Below are 27,530 nucleotides of genomic sequence, written 5' to 3'. Positions count from 1 at the left end.
CACAACATGTGCTATTATGTAATTAAGGTCATGACGAAGCTGTTTCTTTACTTTCACTGTTGCTTGTTGTCATTTTTGACTTGCTGCAAGGTGCTGACGCGCCATGGACTTATGTCTTTGCTTACATCTCTGCATCAGAACACTTTACATCAATCTGAAGTGTGCTACAAACAGTATCAATTTTAGTAAAGTTGCTGTAATTTTTGTTTCTGCTCTTAAAGGTAGCAGGCAAATACCTCCACCCTTTGCCACAGATGGCACCATGTGATTATTGTTGTTTTCTGTGTTTTAATTTATACTGATGGTTGCAGGTGGTCTGTTCACTTACAAGAATCATCTCTGTAGAGCTCTCTCCCATCATATCTAAGCCTGGAAAATAACAATCTCTGATTCTCTGACAGCTAAACCCCACAATTTCTGTCAACCAGTGGACATCCTTCTTGGGGGAAGCTGGCAATTGGGCTGACTTATTTACCCAGGTCTGCTAGATAGACATCTAAAATATGTACCATCCACCACCATCTACTCTGAGACTCTACTGACTCCTAACAATTTTCCATCTTGTTTTTACCTTACTTGGTTATACTTTAATTCTGTTGTCAATGTTATCCTTCGTTATTAGATCTCCTCACCATTAGTTCTGACACATTACTCTCTTAGTATACTGAAAAGAAGCACACTCCTCTTTCTTCCTTATTTTCCAGCTTTATTTTTCTTGAAGGATAAAGACATCTCAACCCTGGCAAGTCACAGCAGCAACTGCCTTATAGACTATTCACAATCTAGAATTCCAACACTGTTACCTGGCAACCTCCCAGCCTTCTTCATGTATACATTCAAGATACAACACATCGCCCCCCTTACAATTTCAGTTAACAAAATTATACAAACAAAAAACAAAAAACATCCCATTAGGGATAACATAACATAATGAATTATAACATGACACAATGAATCATGCACACAGCAACCAACACAACTGTTTAGCAACCATTCTACCTATATTACTCTGTATAATAATCCTTCAAATACTCCGGCCTTTTAACCGTCCTTTTATCCAGACACATCCTTCCTGACAACGTCTTATTCACAGTTTCAGATTGTTCCTGGTGCATCTTCAATCAAACACACAATTCTTGATCATTACATTTAACCACACTCCTCATATTCCACCTCCTACCGTCATCCAAATCTATGCTATATCTTCTTACTTCCACTACACGTTTAGGATCTGACCATTTGGACAAACCCTTCCTCACACAATGGATCAATTTGGTACGCACCCAATCACCAACCTTCATCTTACATCCCCTTATCTAATCCTTCAACCTTCCGTCATACTTCTCTTGCATTTTTTCCACCCGGTGTAGCAAACCCTTCTTATCCACACTTCTCCTTCCTGCTTTCCCCATCCATCCTGGCAAAATCTGCCCTTTAATAACATAAACTGCATTTCTAAAGTCCAAGGGTGAGGTGTTGTACGATAATTCCATAACAAATACTTAAATTCTGTCCTCCAATCTAAACCATTTTGAAGGGACAACTGAATATTTTCCCCCAAAACCCTGTTGAATCTTTCAACTAGACCCTTCTCTCTAGGATGTGCTACTGCAGTTCTAACATGTTTAACCCCACAGCTAATTAAATATTCCTCAAATTCACTTGAAGTGAATTGAGGTCCATTATCCGTCACTAATTCTGCAGGATAACCTTCCCTCCTCCAAACTTCTTCACAGAACGCGACAATCATGGATGATTTAATGTCTTTCACTACATTGACTTCCGGCCATTTGGAATGATAATCTACCATGACTATCACATAATCCCTTCCATGAGCAACCAAATCAAATGGGCGGCAAACATCCATTCCTACCTTCTGCCAAGGGTCTGACGGAAAGGGAACAGGAATAACTGGTGTCTTCTCACATCTACGTGTCTTCTCACTCTGCGCACAACACACACAATTTCTTAGATACCTTTCCACTTCTACATCCATGCCTAGCCACCAAAAATCTTCTCTCGCCTTTCTTTTCATGCCAGACATTCCTCCATGCCCATCATGCAACATTCCCAGTACATCCTGTCTCAATTTAAATGGTACAACCAATTTATCTCCTCTTCTCAACAAACCATCTTGCACAGATAACTCTGACCATACATTCTTCAAATTAATTTTCAAACCCGATACTTCTCCAGCCTCTGACCATCTTTTGCATACATTACTCATTACAGTTTGCAATTTATTATCATCCTGTACTGCCGCTTTCCACACACATTCGATTATAGCCTTGTCATTTTTATCTTCCAAACTTGCCACCACCCATTCTTTATCTTCTTTCTCAGACTCTACTTCAACCGGTAACCTCGATAAACAATCGGCGTTTACATTAGTAATACCAGGCACACAGTTCACGTTAAACGTGTATTCTTGTAATTCATACAACCATCTCGCAATTTTCGATGATGCACGACCTGCACCCCTTGTAGAAAATAAGTCTACCAAAGGCTTAAGGTCCGTGCGCAACTCGAATCTTCTCCCCCAAACGTAATTTCTGAAATACTGTATTCCCCATCAACAGGCCAGGGCCTCCTTTTCAATCACTGAAAACGATGCCTCTGCACCCCTCAATGTTTGTGATGCAAAGGCTATCACATGTTCTTTTCCATTGCGAACCTGCATTAATACTGCACCCAATCCATACATGCTGGCATCCGTTGAAACTATAGTGTGAACTTGAACCTCAAATGGTTTCAATTCAACCGCATTAATAATACCTCTGTTTAATTTGAGGAAAGACTGTTGGCAATCATTTGACCAAACATACTGTTGATTCTTCTTCATAAACAAATGCAAAGGCTGTGCCAAATCTGCAAAATTTCTTACAAATTTTGCATAGTACTCTGCCAAACATAAGAAATACCTCAACTGGTCCTTATTCTCAGGACCGGGCGCCTGTTCAATAGCCTCCATTTAATTTCTCTTTGGTTTCATTCCTTCCCAAGATATTGTGTGACCCAAATATTCCACACTCTGACGTGCAAACTTGCACTTACTCACCTCAACCATTAATCCAGCACCTTCCAAGATCTGACACACCTTCCTTAACATACCATCATGTTCCTTCACATTTTCCCCCCACACTAGCACATCATCTTGGAAACATCTCACATGCTCCAAGTGACCTAATAAACTTTGCATAGCTCTTTGGAATACAGCTGATGCCGATGCTAGGCCAAATGGCATGCGGATTAACCTAAACGCTCCTTCTGGTGTAAGAAAGATGTTAAATGCCTAGATTCCGGATGTAAAAGAATCTGGTGATATGCATTCGACAAGTCTAAAGTTGAATATATCCTACCACCTTTAACACCAGCTAATATCTCATTAATATTGGGAATGGGATGTCTGTCCACCCATATGTTGTCATTCAAATCTCTTAAATCCACACACATTCTGATTTTTCCATTAGGTTTACGGACCAAAACAACCGGACTTAACCATTCAGAAGCCTCAATCTTTTCTATCACACCAAACTGCAACAAACGGGCAAGTTCCTCTTTCAGAGCATTCTTCAAAACCACCGACACACTTCTTACTTTATGCACTTTAGGTAGCGCCTCCTCCTTTAAAACAATTTTGTGTTGAAATTTCTTCAAGCACCCCAGTTCACTTTTGAATAAATTAGGAAACTCCACCTTCCACCCCTCCACCTCGTCCTGTTCTACAGTCAACACTTGCTCCTCATTGTTGGGATCCAATTAAATTCTTCAACACTTTTTGTTCCTTCCAACCTAAGAACCAACAACCTCCTTCTACAACATACACCCAACACACAGTCTCCCTTTGCTTAAAAATTACCTTTCCCCAGGAAACGTCGATATCCTGCTTCTACCATACCCCACCAGCTCAACTTCAGAGTCAGATAGGTCACATTGTCCCAACTTGACCCATGTCACTTTATCAATACGTGTATATGGGGAACATGAATCTGCCCACATAATAACTAGCACTCCATTCACGCTGATTTCACACTTCGGGGGATTGTATGGATCTATTTCAAGTTCACAAATTTTGTTTTCTTGTTCCTTTACACAAGCTGAACTCTCATTGATCATCAGTATCTCTACGCGATCTTCATTCTCCTCAGAGACATCATGTTCCTGAATTTTATTGCATAAACAATTCACACTTTTTCTTATATGAAGCATTCTTTTGATTGCATACTTTAGAAAAATTACCTATTCTATTGCACAGAAAACACTTGGCTTCTGTAGCAGGACAATTGGTAGAAAAAGCCAAATGTTTCATACTTCCACATCTAAAACATTTCCTTTTCCCATCCCCCTTGTTATTAGTCTTCTGCTTCAACTCATTAATTGAGTGTCCCGACACATCCTCCGCATTATTAACACTCAGTTCCTTAACATACCTTGAAGTATCTTCCACGCGCTTTGCTATTGTTATAACCTCATCCAATGATGGGTCCTTCAAACTCAATAACTTCTATTGGATACGTAAACTTTTAGTGCGATTGATCAACTGGTACCTAATTATTTCTTCATGCCAGCTTCCAAACCTACAAGTAATTGCTAACATTCTTAGTGCACTGACAAATTGATCAATCGATTCATGCGATGCTTGTGCTCTGGAGAAAAATTTATGACCTTCCACCACTATACTTAGCTTGCGACCAAAATGATTTCTCAAAGCTGATATCGCATTAAAATATCCATCATCTTCCTCGCCATCTTCATCTTCTCCCTCATTCTCATTCACAACAATATTCCCACATGGCAACGTTTTCAAAACCTTCCTCCCTTCAACCCCCGAATTATACTTTAATAATGCTAGTTTCCTTTTAGCCGTACAAATAGCTCCACCCAATGCTTCCAAATACGTTTCAAATGCTTCCTGCCAGTCCTCCCAAGGCATGCAAGGTTCCCCTGGGACAGCCAAAAATATGGATGGAGGTAATATTGCTTGCATGGTGAAGCTTTAGATTACAGGATCCAAAGGTTCACACATTAAATATTTCCCCAAATAATAAACTTAAATAACAAAAGTAGTCACCGTCGTCTATGTACAATCATGATGGAGAGAAAATGTATCCAAATGTCGAAGCCAAACTCGAATATACCCAGTCATATGCACTCCCTTCTTCTTTTCCCCTTCCTTTGTGGGGAGCTGTTGAAATCGCGCCGTTTGCAAATCTGCCTTTAATTTGATAACAACAAAAAAACAATGTACTTTAGTGCTAATTGTTTGCTGCTGTGCGGTTGCACAGCACAACTAGCGTCCTCAGAGATCACGTTGCTATGGCCTGTGGAGTGGACGGACACGAGATTACATGCGTATACGCACACATGCCACTTCCTTGTTGTCACGGCGCTGACGTGAGCATTGCCGTGATGGCCGTGCATATAAACACTACTTCCTTATTGCCACAGCGCTGATGAGAGTGCTGGTGTGCTCGTGCCAACTCGCGCCGCTGAAGTTCCACATCAGTTTAATGTTCAACAACATCTGAAATACGGTATTTCACAGATACACTCTCCAGTTTGTAATTCAGATTTCTTCTTTCCTGCTTGGCATAAAAACAAAAACGAAAAAAACTCCTCTCTGTTCGTGGCAAGTGTCGTAAACACGTTATCTGCTTTGGATGTAGAACGCAGTACACAATCAACAGGCACAATAAGTTGAAATGCTCAGTCTTTCACAGTGCCTTACACCACACGGAAAGTGCCATTATAACGGTCCAATCATCTGCATTAACTTTACTGCTGCTGTATCCTAAACTGTTTCCTCGTATTCTGCATCAAAATCTTGTGGCCTTCATTCACGAATTGCCAGGGTTGTCCAGAGACTCGGATCCCGTCCTCTTCGCCAATGAAAAGAAGCACACTCCTCTTTCTTCCTTATTTTCCAGCTTTATTTTTCTTGAAGGATAAAGACATCTCAACCCTGGCAAGTCACAGCAGCAACTGCCATACAGACTATTCACAATCTAGAATTCCAACACTGTTACCTGGCAACCTCCCAGCCTTCTTCATGTATACGTTCAAGATACAACACATACGACCAGTGATTGGCAGCACTATACACTAACAAAGAAAATTAAATAAAATAAAGGTATATAGCTCTTTCCTGAAAAGAGTGTAAACATAAGATGTACGAGGTGAGATGTTTTCAAACTTTTGAGTTTGAAGTGTCATTAGCGATGACTGATGCTTGGATGAGGTCTGATGTTCAGTTCAGGGACGTGTAAGCTAGTTGGGTGTGTAAAAGGATGATTTTTTTTTTTTTTAAATGGTTCTCCATATGGTGGTGAGTGAAGTCTGACAAAATGGTTATTTACACATAAGTGCCACTGCCAGAGTGAATACTTTTCACAGCATTTGCAATGATTTTGCTTTATGCCTATTAATCACGTGATTTAGCCTTGTTTTTGAATTTTTAAGTGTGATGAAACAGACTATTAATTGAATGGCCTGCACAAATAATAGGTCCATATTCACTCTCCACTGGGAACAAAACACCCCATTGTAGTGCTTGACTCCTACAGAGTAGCGGAGCAGGGCAGACCAAGGCCTATTTAAGGGAGGTGGTTTGAGCTAGCAATCACCGTTCCCTGGCAGGCAATAATAACTCTCATTAAATAATTGTCCAGTCTGTTCTTCTCCTTTAGAAAAATAAAAGCACATTATTGCACACACACACACACATATGTATATACATAAGGCTGGTTGAAATACCTTTGATAACATTACATTTGACTCCCTAAAGCGTCATGATCCTAAAATTCACAGGACACTCCCTTTGTGTACAATACTGCACTTAATCCTATATGGGGGTGTCAATTTGCATTAGGTCAGTGTTGTCCCATTTGAAGATTGGATGAATCTGCTATGGTAAGACTTCATTCCATCACTGACTTCAGTAACCGTAGTCCCTCTGCATTTATTAAGAGTAGGCAGGCATTACATTCATGCGCCTACATTATCAGTCGTAAGGCATGACATCCCTGCATTATCAGCAATACAGAATGCAATTGTCTTCTGCACTTGTGAATAATCAGGCATTGCAATAAGGTGCTCACATCATCTTTAATAGAACCTTGCAGCCTTTGGGAATATGAATTACCACCAGCACTGACAACTCATTAAATAATGCATTATACATTGCATCTTGAACCAATGAATGAAGCATTTCTTAAGACCATGGTGAAGAATACTTTCCAGTAAAGCCATGTCAAACTGTCATGAATAAAACTTTTAAATAAAGAATTTTCAGACATGAACCATGTGTCTCTGTCTTTTTTAACCACTTTAGGCAACCACCTGTAGCCATAAGCTTAGCCCCTAGAGGGCGCTGCACTCCCAGCTACAGAGAACATGCTTCAGCCTGGGGAGTGCTTGGAAACCTAAGCCACCCTCAGTGGGGTGTTCCTTCAGTCAGCCCTCTAGACTTATGGTAAGCACCTAATAAAAAAGTATTTTAAGTCACTTTGGGGGAGCTGTGGTACTTCTGGCCTCAGTTGTGGCAAACATTGCAGGGAGCTGGATCCCTGGACTCCCTGCGCCAGCCTTCCTGCCCTTTTTCCTCTGGTGCAGAAGTCCAGTTCTTCTCCCAACTAGTAATTAGGGGGTGTAAGGGGATAAGCTTCCCTGGTCCTGGGAAGAGCCCCACTGGTCCTGGGGTCAACTGTAGTCAGAATCATCAGTCCAGAATGATTTCAGTGGGTTCCTCCTTCCAGTTTTCCATGGCTGCCATCTCGAGTCCAAATGTCCAGCAGAGAAACACAACAAAGAAAGAGCTCTCCCCCTTATGCAAAACATTTTAAGAGGGTGCGGAAAATTCTAGAAGCGAGGCACCTCAGGCCTATCTTAGGGTGCCACATCACCTCTTTGCCTCAGTCCCAGTTCTCCTGCATAGCATGCTTAGACAATTCAGAATGGCGTCACTAGTCACATCACTAGTCACATCTCCTCTGAGGGCCTCAACTCCAGTCCTCGCTGACATCACATCACAAATATTCAAAGGGGAACCACTCCTGAGTTGGCTTCAGAGGACTGGGCCCCCTTCTTTGTTCAATGGGCTTGGACTGGCCCATCCCTTTTACAGCGTGACAGCTGATTGATTGATGCATAGCCTTCATCCCCACCCCTTTCCTCCTCAGGAGCTGAATGAAGCACTGTTTCCTTTGTGTGGGGTGGCCTTTGTTCCTACTGCTGGAGAGAAATGTAATTAACTAAGCACAGCAGGGGGACAAGAAGCGTGGGCTCTGATCCTGAGCTAAGCCAGAGAAATATGACAATCCTTGATGACCCATAAGTTGTAGAGTGCAAAACTGCACTCTAAGGCAGTCTTCCCCATAAGTGTATAATTAAGTGACACTGGAGACAAGATAGTAAACACACTGCCTTTCCCAATGCGTGTACACTAACATTATGAGGCCTACCCCAGGTCAATATCCAGTCCTGCAGAGATCCTTCTGTGCTAGACTACCTGTGCACAGTCACTGAGCTGCACATGACAGGAGTCTCACACATGCAGCCCTCACACGTGGACATACTCATTCGTTTGTAACCAGTCATGTTACAGTGATCATGCACAGTCCCTTTGCTGTGTGTTTGCAAATCTGAGTGGATTAGATGGGCAGAACACACCACCTCACATTAAGTATATTTTTGGGGGCTGAAACGTTTTATGTCATTCATAAATAATGTCCCAGTCAACAAGAGAATCACCTTCAAACTCCTCACCCACGTTCACAAAGCACTGCACAACACCGGACAGGAATACCTCAACAGATGACTCTTCTTCTACACCCCGACCTGGCATCTCCGCTCCGCCGTCCTCGCCCTCGCAACCGTCCCTCACATCCGCAGAACTACAGCGCACCTCGCTGCCAAAACGTGGAACACCCTTCCCACCCACCTGCGCCAGACCAAAGACCTCCTTACCTTCAGGAAACTTCTCAAGACCCGGCTGTTCGAGCAGTAGCAGCACTTCCCCTCTTATCCCCCCTCCCATCCTCAGCGCCCTCAACCCTCACGGGTGAGTAGTGCGCTTTACAAATTCCTAATTGAGTGATTGATTGGTAAAAGGATATACTGTCCTTTGAGTGGTTTTGGTAAATGAGCTTACTTGCAAGAGGGTGGTCGCTGTTTCTGCACATCCCTGCCAAAAATAAATAAAAGTGTAACTGACAGTCTAATACGGTCTGTTGGAAAATGGGTTATTGGTAAGGGCAGGTAAGTACCTACACTTAGCAATAGGCCACTAACCTCCATTTAGGTCCAGTTAGGTCTCAGTAAATTAAACCCAGCTCAACCCTTGGTAGCTTGGCAACGAGCGACAAGGCTTAACTTAGGAGACAGAGTGTCAAGCATTCAAATATCACAAAACAGTAATTAAATAAAACACAGGAAACAGTTCAAAAATCCCAAACCAATTTATATAAATAGATTATATTTTTATCTTTAAAATGACACAAAAACGAATAAAATCGGAGAAGGGGAACCGGAAATATGAATTTTTTAAGAATTATTGTTTTTTAGCACCTAGAAACAAAAAGCGTCAATTGGGTCATCTGGTTGCACCTCGACCAGGGCAAAGTCAATGTTTAAGGCCGACCGCGATGGAGCCCTGCTCGGCTACAGCTCGCGGGAGGCCTCGGTCAAAAGTTTACCTTCGGACTTAGTCTCTTCTGATGATTTTCTTCAGTGGGACAAACCTGCCAGTCCAATCCGACCTCCTAGAACTCTTCTCTGAATACGCATCGCGTGAGCCCTCGTGGAGATTTTTACCTTCGGACATAGTAATTTTTTCGAGGTGAAAATCCTTCGACCGGGGTAAACATGGATCTTGATCCGACATCCTTGGAGCCCTCCTCGGATACGCTGGCTGGGAGGTCCCGGTCAACTTTTTACCTTCGGACTTAGTCTCTTTTTTGGAGATTTTCTTCACCGGGACAAACCAGCAAATCAGGCCGGGTCGCGGTTGAGGCAAGCCGGCTAGAGTGGCCGCAGCGGGTCGTTCCCTCTATGGAGATTTTTTTTCAAAAGTTCTCCAAACTTCTGGGGCTTCTCCCAGATGTTCTTTTATGGATCTTTTGGGGTCCACAGCTCACACCAAGGGTCCAGAGGTTCTGAGATTGTCCTTGGGGGTGTGGACTCCAACTCCCAGAATTCACCTGGCGCAACTCCTTTTTGGCCACTGGGCAGTGGTCAGCTGGTTGATTTCTTCAAGAGTTGGTGCAGGGGACTCTGGTTAGCAATTTTTCACCTGTAGCAAAGAGGGAGTCCCTCCTTGAACCAGTTGAAGCCAGGCAAAGTCCTTCATGTGGTGAAGCCCAAGTGTGCAGCTGGTGCGGTCCTTCTGAGTGCAGGTTCCAGGTGCAGGCCAGGGATCCAGCAGGGCAGTCCTTCTTCTCCTTTGGTTCTTTCTTGTTGGAATCTGATGGGGATCTGAGGTGTATGTGCAGGTCTGCCAGTTTTATCCTTGCCCCTGGGTGAAACACAGGGGGGTCCTGATTCTCCAATCAGGTGCAGGGTCCTTCCCCCTGTGATGACCACTTCCTGGGAAGTGTGGCAAAAATCAATCCCAGGAGGCAACATTCTTCAACAATCCATCATGGCTGAATCAGATTTTTGGAGGTTACATCTGGCTGAGCCCACCCACTGGTGTGGCTACAAATCATAAACACACCCCTCTCCTGCCCTCTCCTAATCAAGGGGGCACCTAGTTGTCTGGGGTTGCAGGATGTGGGGGTGTTGCTGGGTTGCTCCAAATGTCCTTCTCTGCCGTTGAAGACCAGTTTTGCAGCCCTTCCCCTTCCTGCCTCACCATCTGCTGAGGGGAAATTCCCTCCTACAGGCACATCTCTGTGTGTGAAGCCAGGCCACTTCACACCTCATAAAAGCAGCCTGGCCAGGCTGCCAGAGGCTGGCCAATCAGAGCACAGCAGGCAAAAACAATGCAGGGCTGGAATTGGCAACTTTTCAGGTAATGTTTAAAACTCTTTCCTGAAAAAGTTATATTAAATCCAACAACCGGAAGTTGTGGGATTTATTATAACATATAATTTGATACCAAACTCTTGGTATCCATTACTTAAGGGGACTTTTAAAATTAAAATAAAGTCTCCCCATTCTAGCCTATGGAGGCCATTCACTACAATGAGGGAAAAACGAATTTGACTGTTTTTACCTCACCAGGGCGTATAAAACTATTTTTATAAGGTCCCTGCTTATAGTTACATGGCACCCAGCCCTAGGGGGACATAGGGCACACCTTAGGTGTGACTTATATGTAGAAATAAGGTAGTTTAAGACTTTGGAACTACTTTCAATTCCAAAGTCGAATTTGCATATAACTTTAATTTAAAAGCAGCCAGCAAGGCAGTCCTGCTGTAAAAATGACACTGGGCACCTCAGCAGTGCACCTATGGGTGCAATACCTATGCTGGGGTCCCTAAACCTACATGCCCTACAAATACTAGGGACTTATAGGTAGGTTGACTTGGCCAATTATAATTAGCCTAATTTGCATACTGATTTTACACAGAGCACAGGCCCTGGGACTGGTTAGCAGTACCCAGGGCATCATCAGAGTCAGGAAAACACCAGCAAAAAGTGGAAAATGGGGGCAAAAAGTTAGGGGGCCTCTGCAATCAGCCCTGTTTTCTCACACTGTCAAATCAACATGACATCAAAACATGACACACCAAACTATGGGTCTTTGTCATGATAGTATTGTATTGTATTGGAGTATGTCTCTAGCACTTTCCTAACTCTTGTTGAGGCAGTGCCCTTATTGCATGGTCATGGGGTAGTATATTCCATCATGTATGATTGGGATAAGGATTGATTGAAGTGGCATTTAATATATAACATCAAAAGAGGACTCAATGAATAACAGTGCAGTATGGTTCAGTGACATCATTATAAGCTAGCATGACATAACAGTATATCACATACTCAATCCTCATAAGTGACCACTTGGTTCTGTTAAGTAAAATGCATGTAACAGAATAAATAAATGCATTATAAATTCAGTGCAAGACCTCTGCGAATTCATGGTATCTATCCCAATACATGAACACGAAAGCCAATAGGTCTCGCATATGCATGAGCCATTGGCTTTAATAATGCAGTTAAGCCCTTTTGTACACCAGCATGGTTGCTGTTCAGCATGGCTAAAAGTTAGTGACATAGAGGAAAATGGCATGTAGTACAGTGGAATGGCAAGCTGTGAGGTAGAGTGTTGTAGAGTGGAGTGGCATGGAGTGAAGTTGCATAGAGTGACGTACAGTAGAGTAGCATGGAGTGAATGGACTGGTGTAGAGTGCATTGGCATAGAGTGTTGCAGACTATAGTGACGTAGAGTGCAGTGGCATACAATTCATTGATGTACAATGCAGCGTCATCGTATGCATTGGCGTAGATGATATTGTTGCATAGTACAGTGCAGCGGGGTAGGGTGCAGCTGTACAGAGTAGAGTACAGTGGCGTAGAGTGCAGTGGTGTAGATAGAGTGGCATACAGTGCAGTGGCATAGAGTGGTACAGAGTAGAGTATAGTGCCATAGAATGCAGTGGTGTAGAGTACAGTGACATAGACTGCAGTGTTGCAGAGTAGAGTGCTGTAGAGTGCAGTGGCGGAGAGTGCACCGGCAAAGAGTGCAGTGGAGCAGAGTAGTGTAGTAGAGTGTAGTGGCATTGAGTACAGTGGTGCAGAGTATAGTGCAGTGGCATATGTGGTGCAGAGTAGTGTGCAGTGGTGTACAGTGGAGTGGTGTAGAGTAGGTTGCATTTGTGTGGAGGTTTGCAGCATAGAGTTCATTGGTGTAGAATGCAGTATCACAGAGTGCAGTGGTGCAGAGAAGAGTGGCATAGAATGCAGTGGCATAGAGTGGTGTAGCGTATAGTAGCTTAGACTGGATTGCCATGGAGTGCTGTAGAGTGCAGTGGCGTGGAGTCCAGTAGTGTAGAGTAAAGTGGCATAGAGTTCAGTGGCGAAGAGTGCAGTATTGCAAAGTAAGATTTCATGAAGTGCAGTGGTTTAGAGTGGTGTAGAGTGCAGTGGTGTAAACTACAGTGGTGCAGAGCAGAGTGTATTGGCATATAGGGTACAGTGGTTTAGAGTAGAGTGGTGTGGAGTCCAGTTGCGTGGAATAGATTGTTTTACAGTAGAGTGAAGTGGCATAGAGTGGTGCAGGGTACAGTTTAGTGGCGTAGAGCAGAATGGTATGGCACAAAGTGGTGTAGAGTGCAGTGGCATAGAGCGCAGTGTAAATTAGAGTGGTGTAAAGTGGATTGGCATAGAGTGAAGGGGTGTGAAGTGGTACAGAATAGAGGACATTGGCATAGAGTGCCAGTGTGGAATGCAGTGTTGCAGAGTGGCGTAGAGTGGAGTTGTGCAGAGAGTAGAGGCCTACACTGGAATGCTGTAGAGTACAGTGGCAAAGAGTTCAGTGGCATAGAGTAGTGTGCATTGGCATAGAGTAGACTGGTGCAGAGTAGAGAGGCATAGAGGGAAGTGGCATAGAGTGGAGTGCTGCCGAGTGTAGTAAAGTACAGTGACACAGAGTGCAGTGGCATGATGTAAAGTGGAGTGGTGCAGAATGAAGTGCAGTGGCATGAAGTGGTAGACAATGAAGTGAAGCGGAGTGGTGTAGAGTGGGAGTATGCATGGTATGGTGGCACAATATAAATTACAGCCCACACTTTTTTAATTGAAATGACTATTACAGTTGCACAGACATACAGCATTACAAATAAAACTATACAGCACACAAGCTAGAATGTGTGCAAATGGTATCACCTTGTGTATTGATTTATTTTGATCATATTAAAATATTTGTTTACAACACACTTCAGAATCACCAAAAAATGACCTTTTTTTTTGTTGCTAATTCTGATTGTGAGAAAGTGGGTTGTTGGTTGACTGGTGTATAAGCCCTGGTCAAGCAACCGCCATCAATCCTTGCAGGGTAAACCACAAAAAGTCACTAAAGTATACTGTGCTTAACCCTGAACAACTGGGCACAGACAGAAACTGTAAAATAGCACTTAAAAGCATAAAGTGCCAACCTGTGATATCTGGTCACGCTGGACCGTGGAAAAGTAAAAAATTCAAGCCAACCACGATGGAGCGCAGGTCGGACACATTCCTGTTAAGTCCTGCTTAAGTTTTACCTTTTTAATTTTTGTGCCAAGAGTCCCATTCGCATGCAAGAAGTTCGCAGGGAGCAAGAAGAGTGCCACCGGTGATGGCTGAAGTGGCGTGAGGAGCAGGCTGGGCATGGCGGATGGAGGGGCTGAAGCTTGAGTTGGCGGTCCACGCAGGCCGAAGCTACTTGCTGTGCGAAGAGATGGATTTGTGATGGCTCCCTCTGATTTTCCATCTGAGTGGCATCTTTCTGGTGCAAATTGCTACGTTTGTGGTCGCAAAGAGCCCAAAAGCTTGACTTAGGGAGCTCAAGAGCTACATCGAGGGCCCAGGACCCAAGAAGCGCCTCTTGGGGGTCAAGAACTTGTTGAAGATGGGTCCACCAGTTGTTGGTATCCGGCTGTGTCCCTGAGGCTCAGAGCAGGCCAGCAGACTTGCTCTTTGAGTAACTCTGGGGTCCTGGGTTCCAGATGGAGGTGCAGATCCAGTTCTTCTTCCCCAGGCAAGAGGGCAGCAGGTCACCTGTTCCTTGTAGAACAGCAGTCTAGCAGAGTCCCAGTCCTTGCAGAGCACAGCAGTCCTTCTTCCTGGCAGAGTATCCACAGGTCCAGAAGTGTACTGAGATGTGGGTCTGTGAGCCCTATTTTTTATACCCTGGTGCCCTGCTTTTAGAAGTTGTTAGATATTTCTGGAAAGGTTCTTTGAAGTTCTGGGAGTTCCTGCCTCCCCTCTCCTGGCTCCAAGCTGGCTGCACTGACAATACAGGATTGCTAGGCCTATAATGAGGAGACAAGACACAACCTATTCAGGTGCAAGTGAGACTGTGTTTTGCTCCGTCCGCCATCCAACCAGATGATGGACCATTGAGGTTCAGTTAATCCCACTATTGTGAGACTGTCTGGGAGGTATTCACAAAGTCTATTTGTCAGCTACACTGAGTGATATGAGCTAAGACAGGCTGAGGCACTAATGGCAAAGGGCAGGAAAATGTTAACTTTCTTTTCAAAATTGTAAAGAAAATTTGACGTTACCATTAAAGAGGATTTATCATTACAGTTCCATAGGTACCAAACATAACATGCCTACTTCCCCTTACTTAGGAATGACAGCTTATTATAATAATGATTCCCCAGTATTATCCTATGGCAGGGGTAGGCCTCACAGTAGTGAAAAACAAATCTGGGAGTTTTCACTACCAGGACATGTAAAACTTAAAAGTACATATTGTATCCTTTAATTGCACTCCACCCTGGCCTAAAGGCTATCTCGGGTCTACCTTAGGGGTGGTGTATATGTAATAAAAAGGGAGTCTAGGGCTTGGCAATGGGGTTTAAATCCCAAGTCGACATGGCAGTGGGACACTGCATTCAGGCTGCAATGGGAGGCCTGGGACATGCTTCAGAGGGCTACGTAAGTGGGTGGCATGATAGGTGCTGCAGACCCACAAGTAACATTTAATTCACAGACCCTGTGTATATAGTATACCACTCTACAAGGGACTTAGAAGTAAATGAAATATGTCAATTGGGTATAAGCCAGTTAAACAATGTTTTAGGAAGAGAGCACAAACACTTTAGCACTGGTTAGCAGAGGTAAAGTTCACAGAGTCCTAAGGCCAACAAGAGGAAAATCCAGCAAACGTAGAAGGAAGGCAAAATGTTTGGGGGTGATCCTGTAGAGAGGGCCATTTTCAACCCTGGTATATTCTGAAATACTTGCACAGTTCATGTAAATGCTGTTGTGTGCTAGATAAAAAAAAACATTTCCTCTACCCCCAGAATCTACCTTGATTGTCATATAAATCCTCTCACACACCAAACTCCCTCTGAAGACAGAGCCTGCCATTTGACCTCTGTCTTTGAATGCACAGGAAATGTGACAAGATGAGAACAACATTTACAGACCTATTTACAGAAAGGAGCACTCATTGAAGACTGCAAGGAGAGGTAGTGTGAAAAGGCTTTGCTCCTTGGGAGGGACAAACAAACTGGACAGCCTTAAACAAATAAAGCCAGCAAATAGAAAGAACGAACATGTGAGTTAAATACCACAAAGCCATGGTAAGCAATGGATGGAATGCATTCCCAGGGAAGATTTCTGAATTTTTCTTAGATATCCTTAGTAAACCAGACAGCCGCGCTGTCTAGTAGGCTTTGACCTAACAATTATAATGTGATTTTAAGTGTAGTTATATACAATAAACACCACAAATGGGACAAACAACATTGAATGTCATTCCTCTATTGGTTTCGTTTTTTTGGTTGCTTAGACTAGTGAAATGTGGGTGGGCTATGACTTTTTAGGTCTAGCTTAACAGCACAGCAGTCTGTTTGAACTATTGTTAACATTCTTTAACACAGATAGTGAGTGAACTTGGTCTACATCTTGAGGTGTATTACTTTATCTTCTCATACTGTTTGGGGTGTCCTTCTGACTCCTTGCATTACATTGCATCTCAAAAATGCACAAGCCATCAGAAATTTCAATTTTATCTCACAGATGTATTGCAATTTGAAAACATTTTTTTTTTGTTTTGTTTTTCACTACAAAAGTCTTTTTAATATTTCAATCCAGACTCAAAATGCAGGCCAGTCCTATCAGCCTTTCAAATGCATGTTTCATTCTGGATAGTGGATTGAAATGGAAGCTTCGGTCCAGTTGACTGGTTAAGACCGGTGCTGCCATGCTTTGTAAAGTATAAATAATAAATAGTAAACATAACAAGCGTAATGCATCTTTTCCAACTGTATTCGTGAGCTGCTTATCCTCAAAAGACTTTTCTGGAGTTATAGTCGCACTTTACAAAACCCCACACACAAAGTGTTAGTGCTATTTTCCTGATCATGTTCTGGTTTTCCTAATTGTGAGAATGGATTGTGTTTTCATTTTGCTGATTGTTGGACCTGGCTTTTTGACAGGGTCATCCCCAAACTTTTTGCCTCCTTCCTCCTATTTTTTCTGACCTGTTGTTGTTGGCTTTTGAATTCCGGGCACTTTACCACTGCTAACCAGTGCTAAAGTGCATATGCTCTCTGTGTAAATTGTACTGTTGATTGGTTTATCCATGATTGGCTATTTGATTTACTTGTAAGACCCTAGTAGAGTGCACTATATGTGCCTAGGGCCTGTAGATTAAATGCTACTAGTGGGCCTGCAGCACTGATTGTGCCACCCACTTCAGTAGCCCCCTAACCTTGTCTCAGGCCTGCCATTGCAAGGCCTGTGTGTGCAGTTTCACTGCCACTTCGACTTGGCATTTAAAAGTACTTGCCAAGCCTAAAACTCCCCTTTTTCTACATATAAGTCACCCCTAATGTGTGCCCTAGGTAACCCCAAGAGCAGGGTGCTGTGTGGGTAAAAGGCAGGACATGTACCTGTGTAGTCTATATGTTCTGGTAGTGTAAAGCTCCTAAATTCGTTTCTACACTACTGTGAGGCCTGCTCCCTTCATAGGCTAACATTGGGGCTGCCCTTATACATTATTGAAGTGGCAGCTGCTGATCTGAAAGGAGCAGGAAGGTCATATTTAGTATGGCCAGAATGGTAATACAAAATCCTGCTGACTGGTGAAGTCGGATTTAATATTACTATTCTAGAAATGCCACTTTTAGAAAGTGAGCATTTCTTTGCACTTAAATCTTTCTGTGCCTTACAATCCACGTCTGGCTAGGTTTAGTTGACAGCTCCTTGTGCATTCACTCAGACACACCCCAAACACAGGGTACTCAGCCTCACTTGCATACATCTGCATTTTGAATGGGTCTTCCTGGGCCGGGAGGGTGGAGGGCCTGCCCTCACACAAAGGACTGCTACACCCCCTACTGGGACCCTGGCAGACAGGATTGAACTGAAAGGGGACCTGGTGCATTTCTTAGCCACTCTTTGAAGTCACCCCCACTTCAAAGTCACAATTTAGTATAAAACAGGGTCTCTGCCCTACCACCTCAGACACTTGCTGGAGAAGAAACCTGAACCAGAAACTACATCCTGCCGAGAAGAACTGCCTGGCTGCTCAAAGGACTCACCTGTCTGCTTTCTACAAAGGACTGCTGCCTTGCTGTTGGCCTGCTGCCTTGCTGAACTCTTGTCTGGCTGTAAAAGTGCTCTCCAAGGGCTTGGATAGAGCTTGCCTCCTGTTCCCTGAAGTCTCAGGACCAAAAAGACTTCTCTTTTTCATTTGGACTCTTCGTGCACCGAAAATTTTGACTCACAGCTTGCTCCGCCGCGAGAAAATCACTGCACGCCGACGCTGCTCGCTTACGGGGCGACCGGAACTTTGACGCACAGCCTCGCATGGACAACGCCGCCCGACTTCCAGAGAGGAAATCGACGCAACGCCTGGCGTGAGAAAGAAAATTCCATGCACAGCCTCCTGGAACGACGTGCAGCCGGAAAACAAGCCCAAGAATTCACGCACAGACCCTGGGACATCTGGTAATCCCGCGATCCATAGAAGAAGACGGTCCGCGTGCCGGAAAACGACGTACGTCTCTCCGCGTGAAAAATAACGACGCAAGTCCGTGTGTGAAGGGGCGTAACCGACGCACACACCATTTTTCCACACATCTCCTCTTCTGCGGCCCTCTGCAGAGATTTTCCACTCCAAACTAGGTACTTTGTGCTTGAAAGAGACTTTGTTTACTTTCTAAAGGCTTAAGGCCCTTTATATCACTTTTCACTGATATCTTTACAAATTCATATTGCATCTTTGATCGTTTTGACCTGCAAATACCCAGATAAATATTATATATTTTTCTAAACACTGTGTGGTGTATTTTTGTGGTGCTATCTTGTTTTATTGTATGATTTATTGCACAAATGCTTTACACATTGCCTTTTAAGTTAAGCCTGACCGCTCAGTGCCAAATTACCAGAGGGTGGGCACAGGATAATTTGGATTGTGTGTGACTTACCCTGACTAGAGTGAGGGTTCTTGCTTTTACAGAGGGTAACCTGACTGCCAACCAAAAACCCCATTTCTAACATTGATTTTATCTCATACTCTGAAATTTGAGTCTGTGTGACATTTCATTGCATTGACTGAACCCCCTCTGCTAGTCACACTCTGTACTGACTTATTGTATTTTATTGCTGTCTCAGTCAAGCAGGAGATCAATTTCCAAGACAAAGATTACCAGTTCTATCGCTTCATGGGAGTGGAGTTACCTCAGAACCCTGTGGTCAGTGAGAAGGATTTCGAGGAGGAACTTCAGGAGTGTCTGGCATTTCTGGCATTGCTGGGACCAGATGCACTCCTCACCATGATACTGCGCAAAGCGTGAGTTTAGATTGTCCTTTTTCCAATGTGACTCTAATTGCTGGTTTGTAGTTCTTGCATGTGCCAAGGCCTTCTGATTTTAGTCTATCTATTTTCTATAGAAATATTATATTGTGTTACAGGATCTTTCAGTCAGCCCTTCTTGCTCACTACTCTGTTGTCTAATTTTTTTTTCAACCCACCATTTACTTCTGCATGACAACATTCTATCAGAGATCAGTATTATCACTCCCAAAAATTGTCCTTTCAGCGCCGAGGACTTGTGGGCCAATGTTTTATCTTTCAGAATTTTATTGTTTGTTTTTATATATTTTTTACTCTGTGGTGATGGTTAGACAGCTTCCCAGACAATTCAATCAAAACCCCTACTGCAGCTTGCACTGAACTGCATCCCACACACACTGCAATTTATGGCTGAGCATGAATGTCCTGTATGTGAGCAATTTTTAACATGTTTTTGTGATAAAGATTTGCAAACGTTTTTAATATAGATATCCCGTCCACCGTATTGCAAGTGCATTATATCCTATGGCACTTGTATTAATAACGACGGACATTTGCCATGTTTGTAATGTACAACCTGTCTGTCAACCTCTAAATCAGGCCTTAAGATTCTTGCAATATCCCTGCAATCATTTTTGTCGCCAATTTGGTGTTACCGTTTGAATTATTTCATAACCTAATACTGTCTAGATTGGTTAGTAATCACCTGTGTTGTATGGTGTCAAAGCGGTGCAGGAACTGCTATTCCCTGATCATTTTCTCCTGGAAATGATTGAAATAATTGTCATATGTTACGCATGGACTGTCCTGTGGAAAGTCCTTTGTTTTTAATCCTTGGATTCACAACTTATTTTCTGTAACTTTTTTCCTAGCCATTATTATGTTTGCTTCTACGCTCTTCGTGCTGTAATTCTCCATCAACTCCTTACTATAGCCATGCTTGACGTAAACGACCTTAGTATCTGTGCAGTCTCCAGCACAGTCTTAATTTGCAAACAAAAACGTGCCAGTGCTCAAAGCCCTCCTCTTAAACACGCGGCTGCTGCAATTAAATGTGCAAGCACTGAATACTGACAGAGCGTAATCTTGAAGCCATCTCGGGCCTCATTAATCCATTTACAGCCACTCCCTGCCCCTTCAGCTCACTCTTGCAGCTGTTTTTCCGCTTTGTGATTCTTTTTCATTTTCCAGTCCTCCGTCTTTCTCATATGTGTCTTTTGCTCGCATTAAATGCTTGAGGCAGAAAAATAAGCGCCGGCTCTCAAAAATAAGTGAGGTGCTCCGCACCAGAAACAACAAGCACAAATTAAGCACTGGTCTTAAGGAACCTATCCTGCCTCCTGAAAATGGTTTACAGAGTTTGGCAGGAGTTTTTCCAGCTGTTTTCTTATTTGTGCTAGACCGATGAACCATGTATAATATGTTCTGTAGAAAAAGCCTGTGGTACTTGCATCACTTTTTTGTTAACATGGTAGTATCCAAATGAGGACAATTTAGGAAGGGTGTAAAGACTGTCTCCACATTATTTACAAACAGGCTGATAAGAGATACAACCTCTCATGGAGACCCAGTCAAAAATGTATTTTTGGCCATTAAGGTAGCTCTGCAGCTGGAAATACCTTATTTACGCCCTATGCATTTACAAGGATTCCCTGAACATGTACATGCATTACTACTGCAGAACTTTTGTCTCCACTATGAGTGCGGAGTAATCTGCCATAGTAAATTCCACTCAATCAGTGGGCGTTCCAATTATGGTTTGCCTTTGAAATTTGGGAGCACCAAAAATGTTATATATTTTTGGGCATTCCCATCCTCCTCTCTGACCCATTTCCGACTTGAAAATGGTGAAAATTAGTCCAGCTAAGTGATGGGCTAACTCCCCTTAGAGGATGGGAAGGGGAACCAATCTCCCCCTGATTGCTGATGGTGTAGAAGAGCTTTCTCCATCAGAGAAATGTTTTCCCCGCTCAGTTCCCCCATGTAGATTCTCTGTCTTACAGAACTTGCACAGCAAGAATAGGAGCAATAATAATAATAGGAATAATTGCATGATATACCTAGTAAAAAACATTTGAACCTGCTTCAGATGCAGCTTTCCAGGTGGGGATGTTGTTCAATATAAAAAAAAGTAAAAGTAGCTAAATCTTTACACCAGGACCAAAATGGATTAATGCCGGGCCGATCGACCCGGCTGAACCTTAGACGCCTCCAAAATACCATAGCGCTGGCACGAGAGGCACCATCAGGCAAAGCAATTGTATCCCTAGACACAAACAAAGCATTTGATTCAGTGGAGTGGGGCTATCTGTTCGGTGTTCTGGAGGGAATGGGCTTTAGGCCCAACTACATAAGATGGGTCAAACTTCTTTATGATCGCCCTATCGCAAGGGTGCGGATTAATGGTAATCTTTCTAGGAAGTTCGCTATCAAGAGAGGCACCAGACAGGGATGCCCACTATCACCAACGCTGTTTGCATTGGCTATCGAAGCGCCTGCAGCTTGGATACGAGTGGACCCATTAATTTGGTGCTGGCCGGGAAATCAGGCACCAGAGGACTGCATCTTGTTATATGCAGAAGATATCCTATTACCAGTGCTTAATTTGTGTTTGTTGTTTTCGGTGCGGAGCACTGGCACTTTTTATTTAGGGCCGGTGCTTATTCTTCTGTCTCATGCATTTGCTGCGAGCAAAAGACACATATGGGAAAGACAGAGGAAGAGAAAAACGAAAAAGCGTCACAATGTGAGAAAGCAGAAGGCTGCTAGAGTGAGCTGAAAGGGGCAGGGAGAAGCTTTAAATGGATTGAAGAGGCCCAATATGGCTTCTGGATTACGCTGCCTCAGTATTCTGTGTTCCTAAATTTAATTGCAGCAGCCGCATGTTTAAGAGGAGGGCTTTGGGCACCGGCACAATTTTATTTACAAATTAAGCACTGCCTATTACACTTATGCAATATGACGCAGACAATGGACAGGCTGCCACAAATATTCAACATATATGGTAGACATTCAGGCTTTAGAGTTAATTGGGATAAATCGCTAGTGTTCCCTCTGGGAGATGATACGAATACTACACACCCCAGACTGCCACTCCTGGTAGAGCAAACCAAATTTTAATACCTAGAGATTTGGATAACGCACACTGAGGCTGAATATTATGAGGTGAACATGACACCCCTACTGCAACGACTAGGGCAAGATGTGGACCATTGGCAGTTGTTGCCACTATCCCTCCTAGGGAAGGCAACCATGTTTAAAATGATAGCGCTCCCCAGAATGCTATACGTTATACAAAACACACCATATAAAATACCAGATAGGTTTTTTACTAAGATAGACAGCTTAGTATGACAGTTATTATGGGCAGGAGGGTAACCCAGAATATCTCTGAAAACATTGTAAAGGTCAAGGGCTGAAGGGAGAATTACACTGCCCAATGTGTGGAAATACTGTGAAGCAGCACAAGTCAGTGTTAATGATTGGGCTTATGCGGAGGCAGAGAACCCATCGTTCTGGGGTGATAAACAAGGAATGGGGACACAGAGCTATTTGCATGCACTATAAGGAGGAAGAACTCCTTGGAATATACACCCGGCGACACAAAGGGTGATTGACATATGGAGGAAACTGACGAAGGAGATGGGATGGGGCGGGAGACTAACCACCCAAAACCCCCTTATGGGAAGGTACACGGGTAAAAGAGATATCATCACTACAGGGATTCAAAGGCTGGAACGACATTGGCATGACCACATTGGCTGACGTATGGGATGCAAATGGGATAGTCCCATTTTCATACTTATAGAAAGAATATGAGATGACTGGGTCCCAGTGGCTCTAAAACAGACAACTATCTCACACCCTGAAAACATGAATCCCCTTAGTGGAGGAGACACAAGGAAATTCCCCATTAGATATAGACTACTGAGCAGGAAGATAGACAAGAAACTGGTATCAATGACATATGGTACTCTGATGGGGAATACCCAAGACACACTGACAAAGCTTCGGAAAAGCTGGGAAATAGACGCAGGGAACTTAGAAGAGGAGGATTGGGCAGAGGAAGTGGAATTCCCAAAGAATGTAGCAATACAAGCTAGCTTACATAGGGTGTACTACGCTCGGACTTTTCTATATAAGATAGGGTAGATAAACAGCGCGGGATGTAAGAGAAACTGCAATGGAATGCTCCTTTCTGTACATTATATGGAGCTGTCCACGCCTTCAGGGATGCTGGGGGTAGGTGGAAAGCACCCTGGCAACGGTAATTAACCAAACCCTTAGACTGACACCAAGAATAGCATTATTAGGTATACGGGAAACATCAGATTATACACAACATCAAAAAACACTCATTAACACAGGCTGCATGGTTGCTAAGAGAGATATAGCCCAAAGATGGGGCTCGGCAATGCCCCCTACATATCTGAACTTGGAAATAGGAGTGGAATATTGTAGAATTATTGAAAAAGAAGTGTACAAGAGTAGGGGATGCATGAAGAAATACAAAAAGATATGGGGAGGATGGGCGGCAGAAATATGAAAGTATATAGAAATGGAACATCGGAGCTCTTCTATTGATAACCAGTACAATCAGATAAAACAACTTGGCAAGAATAGCAATAGAGAATTTGTGTACCTCTGGATTAAAGACAATTGTTAGTGGGACCAGGGTGGAGTAGGAAGTGAGACTACTGTTAAAGTTGTTACTCATGCAGGAATGTGTTAACTGTTAACACAGACCTACACACCCACTCACAGTCCCACTCAGACACCCACAGACCCAACCACAGACCCACTCACACAGAGACCCACTCACAGATCCACACACACACACACACTCACAGACCCACAAACACTCTCGCACCCACTCAGATCCACACCCTCACACGCGCACACACAGACCCACACACACCCACAGTCCCACACACACACCCACAGTCCCATTCAGACACCCACAGACCCACCCACAGACCCTTGCACACCCATACGCAGACTCTCTCAGACACTTACACACCCAAATGGAAACCCACACAGTCACCCTTACACCCACTCAGACTCACACACCCACTCACAGACACAATCAGACTCCCATTCACAGACCCACAGAGGCACTCACACACACTGACAGACCCACTCACACACTCAATCACAGACCCACTCACTCTCACACACACACATAGAGAGACCTAGTGAGAGACTCATACACACACCAACTCACAGACCCACTCATGGACCCACCAAGACACCCACGCACTCACAGACCCACAGAGACACTCACACCGACTCACAGACCCACAGAGACACTCACACCCACTCAAAGACCCACAGAGACACTCATACCCACTCAAACACTTGCGCCTAAACAGAGACCCACACAAACCCACACACACCCACTCAAGACCCACACAGACACTCACACCCACTCACAGACACTCCCACACCCACTCACAGACAAACACTCACACTCACTCAGACCCCCACACGAACTCACAGACTCACACAGACACTCACACCCACTCACAGACCCTCTCAGGCACTGTGACTCCCACTCACAGACCCACTCAGACACTCTCACAACAAACACGGTGGGGTCATTGCCCAACAAACACGGTGGGGGCATCGCCCAACAAACATGGTGGTAGCATCACCTTCACCTTGATGGAAACCACTTCATGTGCTACCACCAACGACAGCCTCTCATGGAACACCTCAACTTCTGACTACAGTCCAATGTGATGACCACAATAAGAGGCACCCTCGCTTACAGACCCCTGAGGCCCTGACCAACCTTCTGGACGCCTTCCCCAGTGTCATTACCCCCTAGCCATTGACTCCCATCACTATATCCTTCTTAGTGACCTCAATTTCCACATTGACCACCCTCCTAGAAAACCTGAACAACATTGACCTCAACCAACTGGTTACCAAACCCACTCACTAAGTCACACACACACTAGACACAATGCTCACTTCCAGCTACATAATCAAATTCACCCTGACTGACCACGCTTTTGTTCACTTCACCATCTCCGACACCCAGCACACGGTCACCGAGCACCACAACACCACCCACAGCAACTGAGGCAACATAACCGAGAATCAATGAAAACATGCCTTTAGCATCACACAACTCCAAACTTCAGTGGGCCTTGACCAGGCCTTCCAGAACTTCACCGCTTGGATCTCCAATTGCACTGACAGTCACCCCATTGAAACCAGCAAATACCAACAAAACCTCAAAACAAGCCATCTGGTACACTCAGAGCTCAGATCCACCAAGCGCATCTGCTACTGACTTAAAGTGTTGGCGTGTCACCAAGGACCCTTCCTACAGAGCCGCCCATAAAGCAGCCCTCTGCAACTGCCACCTGCACATCAAGGAAGTCAAGAGATCAGCCATCACCAATTTCATCGACTTCGCATTCAACCACACGAAGGAACTCTTCAAAATTGTCAAGGAATTCTCCAACCCGACAGCCGCAGAGAATATCATCCAACCCTCAAAAGAATTCAGTGATATCCTCTCAGACTACTTCCATAGCAATTGCCACCATCTACTGCAACTACGACCGCCACCTTCAGCCTCGACAACATTAACCAACCTGCAAACACCAGCCATACGATTACTGCCTGTTCTCCTGAATCATCAGTTCACTCCTGGGCACCCACCAACAACTGCCTCCACCATCTCTTTACTCTGAACCAACCTCATCAACAAGGAACTCACCAGCATCCTCAATACCTCTATCTCCACAGCAACTTTCTGGGACAGATGGGAGCACAACCAGACATGGTCAGACCCCTCCAAAAGAAATCTTCAGCCAACCCTAGCGACCTAAAAATTACCAACCGATCTCCCTGCTCCCCTGCCTGTCCAAAATACTCAAAAAGGCCATCAATCAATAGCTCACCGAACACCTGGAACAAAACCACCTACTCAACTCCTTTCAATCCGGATTCTGCGCCAACCACATCATTGAGGTCGCGCTGATTGCTGCTACAGATGACATCAGAACACTCCTCGACACAGAGAAATGGTGGTCCTGATCCTCCTAGACCTGTCTGCCGCGTTCAACACCGTCTCCAACCACACCCCCATCGACAAACTCTACAACATTGCATACAGCCTCCGCATTCGCTGCAGCCACAATGGGGGATGCTCCTACATCACCGCAAGGTCATGTAACGACAGGCCCCTCCACCTCCCACCAGCACCCTCCCTGGCAGACTTCAGAAAGGAGCTCAAGACCTGGCTTTTCGATGGGGACATGGCACCACCAGCACCCGGATACTTCTAGGGGTGATAGAGCTGTGCTATACAAATGATTGATTGACCGACCCACTCACAGACCCACACGCACACCCACTCACCCACCCACTAACAGACCCACTAAAGACACTCTCACACCCAGTTACAGACCCATTCAGGTGCTTTCACACATTCTTGTGTTACCATCCTTGTGGTGACTGTGTGGATACCTGCCTTGTGGGGACTAACCTTTCCCAATGTTTTTTAAATGTTCTAACAACAGAAAGATGTCAAGAAAAAAAAATCATGATCCAGGATCCTGCTTTAAATTTTCAAATATATTGATATTTAATTGCATGCACAGAACCATCTTTGTAGGGACTTGAACATGCGCTACCATGCTTGTGAATACCTTTACCGTAAATACCATTAGTGATGAATGCAGTCAAACGTGCATGGCTAAATGATAATTATAACAACAATATACACAAATAACACCATAAACTAGTAACACATGAATTGCTGCACATATGGGGTATACGGACGATTAATTGTGCTAATAATGGGTCAGAAAGTATCATCTCATGATTACAGAACGGCACTTAAAATTGTAATTAAAACCATTGCAGAGTGCTCGCAATCTCAGAAGATAAGAGAACTAACACTTAAACAAATTAACAGTTGAAATCAAGCAATATGGTCAAGTTTGATTAGTTGCACACATTTCTGTCGAATTATCTAGTAGACCACATCTCTCTTGCAAAGGATGTAAGGTTAATGTCTCAAAGGCATGATGTGCAATGATGTGAACAAAGATGG

The 27,530-nt window shown here is 44.0% G+C and overlaps 1 protein-coding gene across 1 annotated transcript in view; it reads left to right on the top strand.

Annotated features, from left to right (window-relative positions):
• Positions 1–27,530, top strand: part of RAPGEF3 (Rap guanine nucleotide exchange factor 3) — a 1,225,478-nt gene that overhangs the window by 531,795 nt on the left and 666,153 nt on the right. The window contains exon 6 of the mRNA XM_069231039.1: positions 19,276–19,453. Within this exon, the coding sequence (XP_069087140.1) occupies positions 19,276–19,453 (178 nt within the window). The remainder of the gene's footprint in view (positions 1–19,275; positions 19,454–27,530) is intronic.

The sequence above is a fragment of the Pleurodeles waltl genome, chromosome 4_2 (genome assembly GCF_031143425.1).
Source record: "Pleurodeles waltl isolate 20211129_DDA chromosome 4_2, aPleWal1.hap1.20221129, whole genome shotgun sequence".
Taxonomy (NCBI): Eukaryota; Metazoa; Chordata; class Amphibia; order Caudata; family Salamandridae; genus Pleurodeles; species Pleurodeles waltl.
The sequence above is the reverse complement of the archived record's forward strand: the minus strand, read 5'-3'. Positions and strand labels throughout refer to the sequence as shown.